Raw genomic sequence first — 10508 nt, forward strand, 5'->3', positions numbered from 1 at the left:
CCAAATGGGGAAAGGAGTTGGATTAATGGGCTTTTGGGAGAGGCTTTAAGCCACAACTGTGGGCCTCAGCCCACGTCCTTGAAGTCCATTAGCATCTCTTATATACAGAGAAAAATTAGTTTTTAGTAAAATAAAAAATGTTAGAAGAACTTGCCTGCATATTTTTAATTCTTATATATTTATACATCTAATACTTAAATTTTAATATATATATATATATATATCCCAATTCTAATTTTAACAAATTTATTTTCATAATAAACCTTTAGATGATGAAAACCACCCAATGGCATGAATGGTGATCCAATCCATGCTCCCATGAACCTAAATAAAATACTTGAAGTAAGGATAGAAATTTTGGGACATTGATTGATGGTTCAAATGGTATCCAAATCTTAATTACAATCAAATCAAACGTCTCAACAAAGAGAAATCCAACGAGCTCATCAAAATATTTAAATGTTAAAATATCACTTCATGATCAAAAAAGTAAGTTTGAGCTATGCTATGTGTCATAAGGTTTGGAGTGATAAAATAATGAATTGTTGTCTTAGGGAGGCATTGCGTTGTATGTGGTCATATTAGGAGGCATTGTTATATCATCTTCAGAAGGCTTCGTTATGTCATATGTGGGGTGTGTTGTTACATCGTCGTCGCACCATATGTGAATTTCATTTTTACACAATCATAGGGGTGTTGTATTGCACTGTATTCAAGGACATTGGTACATCAACTTCGGGAGGCATCGTTTTATCTTATATGGGATGCATTACTACACCCTCATCGTGGTGTGTCGTTGCAATGTATTTAGGGGCACCACTACATGCTCTTTGGGAGACATCGTTGTGAAGTATGTGTAGTGTGTTATTATACAGTCATTGGGTGTGTCGTTGAGTCATATTCAAGGGCAATGCTATACCATTATCGAGAGGCGTCATTGTATCGTATGTGGGGTGCGTCGCTACACCATCATTGGGAGGGGTTATCGCGCCATATGTGGAATGCATTGTTATATCGTCATCAGAGTGTGTCATTACACCATATTCAGGGACATTGTTACACTGTCTTCGAGAAGCATCGTTGTGTCGTATGTGAGGTGTGTTGTTACACCTTATTTAGGAGATATCGTTGCATCATATATGAGGTGTGTTGTCACACTGTCATCAGGATATGTTGTTGCACCGCATTCAAAGCATTGTTACACTGTTTTCTCGAAGGTGTTGTTGGGTTTTATGTGGGGTGTGTTGTTATACTGTCACATGAGAGTGTGATTACAGTGTATTTGGGGTATGTTGTCATGCAAGATGCCTCGTTATTCTAAAATATACGTCGGGATTCCATAGTGCACGTTGTGGCTCCATAAAAAACTTTGTTGCAAGAAGCAAGTAGTAGTTGATTGTTGTCGACAATGATCGGGGGTCGACAATGATCGGGAGGGTGGCAATGGTGACTAATGTTGGTTAGAGGCGGCAACTATCGAAGATGTAGTTGTCAAAGGTGATAACAACCAGAATTGGTCAGCGGCTACGTGTGTCAGAGTTGGCATGAAGCAGCTACGTGTATCAGAGTTGGCAACAATGGCTGCTAGAGTGGGAGGTATTCGTCGAATATGCGGTGCATAAGTGATGTTAAAATGTAGCTTATGTTCTAAGCTTCAGTCTTCTTATGTCTTCAGGTCTATCCTTCTTCTCAATAAAGAGGCAGTGCTCTATTTATAGAGTCTATATTGCAAATAAGAAAAAAAATCCAGACAACTCTATCAGACAGCCTGAAGAGATTCCCTGAACCAGATGGTGTTCAGCAACTCCCTCCCTCCCTCTCCCTCTCCCTCTCCCGTATCTTTGTCTCACAGTGTCTGTATCGCTCCCTCTACCATCTGACCTCGATCCCAAATAGGGAAACGAGTTGGATTAATGGGCTTTTGAGAGAAGCTTAAGCCCGCAACCGTGGACCTCAGCCCACGTGCTTGAAGTCCATGAGTACCTCTCTTTGATAGAGAAAAATTAGTTTTTAATAAAATAAAAAATGTTAGTAGAATTTGCCTGCATATTTTATAATGCTTAAGTATTAATATATTTAATACTTATATAAATGGATACAAAATGGAGCTTAAAGCAACGAATAACTATATATTTATATATTTGATATGGCACCACAAAAACCACTTCACTAAGCATGAGATGCTTAGTGAATGTAATAATTTGTAGAGTCAAATTTAAAATCATCCCAACTCAAATTTTAACAAATTTATTATCATAAAAAACCTTTAGATGAGGTAAACTACCCAATGACATGAATGGTGGTCCAATCCATGCTCCCATGAACCTAAATAAAATACTTGAAGTAAGAATAGAAATTTTGGGGCTTTGATTGATGGTTGAAACGACATCTAAATCTTAGTCACAATCAAATCAAATGTCTCAACAAAGAGAAATACAACGAGTTCATCAAAATATGTAAATGCTAAAATATCACTTCATTATTAAATAAGATAATATGAGCTATGTTGTGTGTCAGAAGGTCTGGAGTGATAAAGCAATGAATTGTCGCCTTAGAGAGGCGTTGTGTTGTATGTGGGGTGTGTTGTTACATGTCATCGAAGTGTATCACTGCACCATATTAGGGGGTATTGTTATACCATCTTCAGAAGGTTTCGTTATGTCACATGTGGGTTGCGTTGTTACACCGTCGTTAGGAGGCGTCGTCGCACCATATGTGAGGTGCATTTTTTGCACAATCATCGGGGTGTTGGCTTGCACTATTTTTAGGGACATTGGTACATCAACTTCGGAAGGCATCGTTTTATCTTATATGGGGTGCATTGTTACACCCTCATCGTGGTGTGTCGTTGCAACGTATTTGGGGGCATTATTACATGGTCTTTGGGAGACATCATTATGAAGTATGTGTGGGGTGCTATTACATAGTCATTGGGTGTATCGTTGAGTTATATTCAGGAGCATTTCTATACCAATATCGAGAGGCGACATTGTGTCGTATGTGGGGTGCGTCGCTACACCATCATTTGGGAGGGATAATCGCACCATATGTAGAGTGCATTGTTATACTGTCATTAGAGTGTGTCATTACACCGTATTCAGGGACATTGTTACACTGTCTTCGAGAGGCACTGTTGTACGTATGTGAGGTTTGTTGTTATACCTTCATGGAGGTGTGTCGTTGTACCGTATTCGTGGATATTGTTACACATTCTTTGGGAGGCATCGTTGCATCGTATGTGAGGTGTGTTGTCACACTGTCATCAGGATATGTTATTGCACCGTATTTGGAGCATGGTTACACTATTTTCTAGGGAGGTGTTGTTGGGTTGTATGAGGGGTGTGTTGTTACACTGTCACATGAGAGTGTCATTGCAGTGTATTTGGGGTATGTTGTCATGCAAGATGCCTTAATTCTCTACAATATACGTCGGGATTCCACAATGGTGATTAATGTTGGTGGAGGCAGCAACTATCGAAGAGGCACTTGCCAAAGGTGATAACAACCACAATTGGTAAGCGACGTTCTCCGAAGTTGGGTGGCAACGATGGCCAGATTTTTCATGAGGCAACTACGTGTGTCAGAGTTGGCAATGAATGCTGTTGGAGTGGTAGGTATTCGTTGAATCTGCGGTGCAGAAGAAATTTTAAACTGTAGCTTCTGTTCTAAGCTTCAGTCTTCTTCTGTCTTCAGGCCTATCCTTCTTCTCAAGAGAAGGGTAGGGCTTTATTTATAGAGTCTATATTGAAAATATGAAAAAAAATTCAAACCACTCTATCAGACAGCCTGGAAAGGTTCCCTCAATCAGATGGTGTTCAGTGGACCAATAAGGTCAAAATGATGTCAGAATTGAGCGATCTTAGGCTCGTTAGATTTATCTCACTGAGATGCTCGATTTGACTATAAGTTTGTTATATTTGAAATTTGTTTGACTTTCAATTATGCACTAAAGATTCCAAAGCAGTTTAACGACTTAATTTGACTTACATTGTTTCGATCTTTATTGTTGGGTCTCTAATCTCATCTAGCCGGTCGGTTTGACTGAACATTTGCTAGATCGAAGTTCTAAATGACACTTAATCGAAGTTTGGATGTTTCTTGCTCAAACTTTATCCCAAGATTTGTCCAAATTGCCACAAGATCTGTGTTGGATGATGGAAATTTGTTGGTGGTGTATCAAGCTATTTGATGATGTCTTCTCAAATTTAACTAATTTATCAAAGTATAAATAGACCTCAATTTTTTATATTAAGACCGACATACAGTCTGGTATGCAAGGAGCTAGCTCGCGGTCTAATGAATTTAAAAACTTTATCGTCTATCAAACGTTAACAATCACCAGCTATCACCACCTAATAAGAAATCGTCTTAGAATAAAAAAATGAGTATGAATCTTAGATATGTGTCAACATTATTCATATATTAGGCAAGCCCAAGTAAATATCAACTTCATCTTTAAGGCAAAATTCTGACTAATTCGTTGTTTTGCTAAAACCTTTGAAGGAATCTGCCTAGGCTAATTAAGTAAATAGGCAAGTTACCTTGATTACTTTTGTCAGCATTATGTAGTTGACTCCGAGACATCGGACAACCTGAACTCGCTCCAAGTAAAAAATATTTAATACGGAATCCGCATGCATCTAGACGTTTTGTTCAACAGTGTTGTACATTGTTGTACTTATATGTACAACAATATTGTATAAGAAATTTACATACATATGGACTCCACAAATAATATTCTCTCCCATCCAACTGAAAAGACAGACTAACTAAACCAATTATTAAGTTGATTTGAACTTTTCCTCAAACAATTTTGGGAGTATATTGATGTATCCTAATATTTTTGAAAATTTTTTGTTATTGGATTTGCAAACCATTAATGATAGTTTGGAGTTGCCCTAAAAATATTATACATGATTGTGATCTTGAATGTATTTGTAGGCAGGCATTTGTACATCTTTACTAAATAAATAAGATAAACGCTATCAAATTTTCTATATGGCTTTCCGTTTATTAAATTTGCACGCTGTCACTTTTGTCATCTTACATGATAATAATTTAATGGGCAGGATAGGCCCAACTTTAGCGTTGGCCCTTGCCTGATATTTTATAAGCACCAAAACATAAATCATTTACTTTCAAAGCCAATCAAACTTAAGTCATTGATCACTATAGTGTTGATCTAGAGCTTCATCACCGATCACGATAATGTTTGATATTATAAATAGAACCCTGCTTGAGTCAGAGAAATACCAGAGCTTGAAGAAGTAGGAGTTGAAGTTCAGTATTCTACGCGGACGATCTAGCGAATACTTCTTGCTCCTGCAGTCGTGGACCACAATCGACCACCACCCCTCGGCTGCCACCAACCATCATTGGACGCCGCCTACTCTTTTAGATGAAGCTCATTGATAAATCATAGCGTGCATTGTGGCATATCAGCTTACATCACGAAACAACACGTCGTTCGCACCTCAAAAATTGGATAATTGAGTCCCATCAACTGTTACCAACTTCAATTACCCTCGACCAATATGAAATAAAGATTGTGTCTTGAGAAATTGTGCAGTGCTCTCATTTTTGTGAGACGGTGTGTAATCATCAATTTATAGTAGATTATTCTAACTAAACCCCGTAGTTTTTTTCGGAAACTTCCCTAGTTTTCCACGTAAAAATTTTGGAATATCTACTGGTTATTTTTTTTATTATTATTTGAGTATGTGTTGGATTCTCGTACAACACTAGATGTTAATTCATTACTCAACCACCACATATTCTCTAACAGGCATTAGTTATATTCCTTAATATTTATCATGGGTTTATTGCTTGGCCAAGACACACAACTATGGCAAGCTGAGTGAATACCACAATACTTTATTCTTTTTAATCAAACCTTGGGTGATTAAGGCTTATCCTACTCTTATCCTACAGCTGACTTCAATTCCCTTGTATAATAGCTCGTTAGCATTCAATGCTGAAACTTTACAAAAACTTGCTTTGCAAATGTCTCATTTTTAGTGAGGCTTGGGATCAAGTTCTTTAGTGACATAATCTTACAAATTAAGTGATGAATTGTTTTATAAATTTCAGGAATGAGATGAAACACCATAAGGAAAGGTAATCAAGGCTTTGTTTGAGTGAACATCATCGTTTGGTGTAAAATGGAAAAGGTGACCTGCGATTTAAAATAAAAAAAAAATTATCATTCTTGTAAAAGAACTTCGGAAGAAGCTCGGGTAATACTCGATCACCAAGTAAATTTTTTGTTCATGTCGACGGGCACGGGAGGGCAAAGGAGGTTCTTACTTCATAGTGTTTTTAAACAAAACCTATACTTCATAGTGTTCTTAAACAAAGCCTAAACGACTAGAATGATGATCCCTTTAAGGTGGTCAGGAATAATCCTCATAATAGAGCATTATCACTATTCATTTATTCGATATGGGCTTCTTAAATTGTTAAAAATGTGCCTTGATGATTTACTTGGATCTATTGTTAACCAAATTGGTATGACACTTTATAGCCCTTCATGCCATATAAAATCTAGAGATTGTTGCTTTGCGAGTAATGAAGTTTGTCCACCGCTGGGGTCCATGGTAACAAGTGAAACAAACTTGATACTTATCAAGGATTAAGAAAATTTGTGAATGCCTATGCAAGCGATGCCACTTGGAGCCTACTCTAAAGCCAACTTAGCTCATTCAAGATAACTTTTCTTCTTCTTATTCAATTTGCGTCTTAGTAACAAATTCTCAAGTCTCCATCCCAAACAATAATTCACTTCACACATGTTTTGAAAAATCTGTTTTGAAAAATCAGACTTCAAACAATAATTCACTTCACACATGTTTTGAAAAATCAGACTTATAGTTCTTGTCATCAAAACCAGACTTCTAGTTCTTGTCATCAACCTACGCACACGCAACCTTAGAGGACATCTAAACTAATGCATACATGGGCTACGAGTAGATATTACTAGTAGGGTTGGGAATTTAGCTCGAAAAATCGTTAAAAATCAATTCAAATTTTTGGGTCAAATCAAAATAAATGAGCCGAGCTAAGAGCCAATACTTCGAATCAAATATTTATAAAAATATGTGTATATTCGAAGTAAAATTGAATACAATGACTCATGGGTCAATTTCAAGTCGATTTCGAGCGGGAACGGATCCAAATAACTCAATCTTAGTCAGCTCATTTCGATTTTGAGCTCGATTCAATTTCGAGCCAACTCGGCTCGAATTGAATATAACGAGTCACGAGACGATTTCAAGCCACACTGAATTTATTCAAGCTGACCCAACACAGCTCAAAATCATATTGTTAACAACCCTAATTATCATAATAGCAACTAAGAAATGAGAGATAAATAGAAATTGAGAAAAAAAAAAACCAAAAGAGAAACTATATAATCTCTTGGTACATGAAGATAGATTGTCATAATAAGAGTCGTGTATCCCATGTTTATCATCTAAACCTCTATTCATAATTCATGAAAAAATATTACGTGTGTTTTCCGGCATGTACGCCAACGACATTGTTCCGAGCTCGAAAAAAAAAACTCGACACATTCATATATTTATATCATTCAACATACATAATATTTGCTCTTAAAATAAACATGATATTATTAAGCTGATTTCACCCTTTCTAAAATAAATTTGAGAGCATATCCATGATCCATCCCAGTCACCCTTTCTAAAATAAATTTGAGAGCATATCCATCCCAATATTTTTGCAAATTATACATTAAAATAATTTGATATACTTTCTACTTAATAAATAAGATGGAAGCAATCATCCTCGGAACACCTTTCTGGGTTTTTATATGTCCACGCATTTCACGTTGTTGTGTCTCATGCTCATAATTTAATGGCAGGGCAGGCCCAACTTCAATCAGCGTGTGGCTCCCCTCAGCCCTGCCTCATCTTTTATACGCATATGAAGGTCTTCCTTTCAAAGCATCAATCAGAATAGTGTTTGTTAGTCATGAGCTCCGCCATGCAGAAAGAAGCAGCAGAAGCTCAAGAAAATACCGGTTATGGCGATCACTCTGCTACCAGCAACGCTCTCAAGATAAAGGAAATCCCGGGGAGCTGCGGCATCCCTTTCGTATCCCCGTTCTTGGACCGACTGGAATACTTCTACTTCAAGGGTCAGGACAAGTTCTTCCAGTCGAGGATCGAGCGATATGGATCCACAGTTTTCCGCGCCAACATGCCTCCAGGGCCGTTCATGGCGTCCAACCCCCGAGTCATCGTTGTTCTCGACGCCAAGAGCTTCCCTGTTCTCTTCGACAATACGAAGATAGAAAAGAAGGACGTTCTGTACGGCACGTACATACCTTCCACCAAACTCACCGGAAACTACCGCATCTGCGCCAATCTGGATCCCTCTGAACCCAGCCATACTAAGGTGAAACAATTCCTCTTCAATCTCCTCGCCTCTCGCAAATCTGAAATCGTCCCTGCATTCCGCGCCTCCTTCATCACCCCTGTTTTCACGAAACTCGAGTCCCAGATTGCCTCCGATGGCCGCTCGGATTTCAATAAGCTCAACGATCATTTTGCCCTCGAATTCCTCTGCGATGCTTATTTCGGCACCTGCCCCTCTAAAACGGGTATCTCCCTCGACACGAAGGCGATCATGTGGCTACTGCCCCAGCTAGCTCCCCTGGCCAGCAAAATCCTCGCAGAGCGCTTCTTCCCCTTGTGGTTCTTAGAAGATCTTCTGCTCCACACTTTCCCCATCCCATCCTTCCTCGTCAAATCCCAATACAAAGCTCTCTACTCCTACTTCGAATCCGTCGGCGCTCACGCAGTCGACAACATAGCCGCACAAATCGGCCTCTCTCGCGAAGAGGCCATCAATAACCTACTCTACACCACAATCTTCAACGCTTACGGTGGCTTCAAGGTTCTCTTTCCCATCATCCTCAAATGGCTCGCTTCCTGCGGAAAGCACACCGATCTCCATGCCCGCATCGCCTCCGAGGTCCGCTCCGCCGTCGGCGAGAACGGTCAGCTCACCATTACCGCGCTGGAGAACATGGATCTCGTCAAATCCGTCGTCTACGAGGCGCTGCGCATAGAACCGCCGGTCCCTTACCAATACGGCCATGCCAAGAAAGATTTCGTTCTGGAGAACCACGACGCCGCATTCCTAGTGCGAAAGGGAGAGATGATATTTGGCTACCAGCCCTTCGCCACCACCGATTCTAGGGTTTTCGGATCCGACGCGCAGACGTTCGTTCCGGATCGCTTCGTTGGGGACGACGGGAAGCTTCTAAAGTACCTGTGTTGGTCGAATGGTCCGGAGACGGAGGATCCGACGGTCGGGAACAAGCAGTGCGCAGGTAAGAACTTCGTGGTGTTGGTTTCCCGGCTTTTGGTGGCGGAGCTGTTCCTCCGCTACGATTCGTTTACCGCTGAAGCTAGTAAAATATCGCTGGGGGCTCAGGTTACTTTCACTGATGTGACGAAAGCTAAACCCAAGCTCGCTTAACCTGAGGTTTGGCGAAATTAGTATGTTCGGACATCGGTGAAGACGCTATGATGTGACGGGATTATCTTTGAGGGTATATAGACCGGTGGTCATTGGAAGATATTTTCTGCATGTATTTGTGTGATTGTGTACCATGATAATAAATATCTGTTTGGGGCCACTATTATTATATATTATTTATTTCGGTGGGTGGTTACATCAACTTTCAAGCTCTCAGTTTTGAAAAAATTTTACGATTCTGCATTTAGAGTTGTATCAAGTTCAGTTTTGAGCTGACACAAGAAAGTTGGGCTCACCTGCATAAATAATAAAAATAACACTTAAAACGTGCGATTCGGTACGACTGAATATATCTTCGCATTATTTTGAATATTTTTCATGTTATTCATGTGTTATTATTGTGTTATTGTTGTGTTATTCATGTCAGAGAATATTTTTCGTGTTTTGAATGTGTTATTAGTGTGTTATTTATGAATAACACATCAATAACATACCAATAACACATGAATAACACGAAAGTAATATTTTTATAACACGGTCGAGCCGAGTCGAGTAATGTGTTATTCATGTGTTATTGTTGTGTTATTGAAGTAATATTTTTTGAGTTATTCATGTGTTATTGGTATTATTGCCTAAAGAACAATAATACTCAAAATCAACTTAATAACACATCAATAGCTAAGAAAATATCAGAATAATATTCCTAAAACACGGTCGGGTCGGGTCACAGATTTTCATTCTTTTTTTTTATTATTTTTTTATGGAGGTCTCAAGATTATAACAATTTCATAGCAATAATATCAAACTTGACACATCAAGGTGTGTTAACTTTTAACATACTATTTCGCAATAAAATAACATCTTATACATCCAATAATAAGGCGAATGATATTTTATCCCAAAATAAAATAAAGTCAACATTACATTAATAACATTGTAAGATAAACATAAATATTTTTACAAATTAATTAGTATATTTAGTGATGTCGGTGGCTCCAAAGTTC

General features: G+C 38.7%; 1 protein-coding gene across 1 annotated transcript; it reads left to right on the forward strand.

The window, feature by feature from the left end:
- Nucleotides 1–7806: 7806 nt before the first annotated feature.
- Nucleotides 7807–9738, forward strand: LOC110026861 (allene oxide synthase 2-like). Its single transcript, XM_020728048.1, has one exon. The coding sequence runs from the start codon at nt 7990–7992 to the stop codon at nt 9502–9504; it is 1515 nt and encodes a 504-aa protein (XP_020583707.1). The 5' UTR covers nt 7807–7989; the 3' UTR covers nt 9505–9738.
- The last annotated feature ends 770 nt before the right edge of the window (nt 9739–10508 follow it).

The sequence above is a fragment of the Phalaenopsis equestris genome, unplaced genomic scaffold (genome assembly GCF_001263595.1).
Source record: "Phalaenopsis equestris unplaced genomic scaffold, ASM126359v1 Scaffold000402, whole genome shotgun sequence".
In the NCBI taxonomy this organism is placed as follows: Eukaryota; Viridiplantae; Streptophyta; class Magnoliopsida; order Asparagales; family Orchidaceae; genus Phalaenopsis; species Phalaenopsis equestris.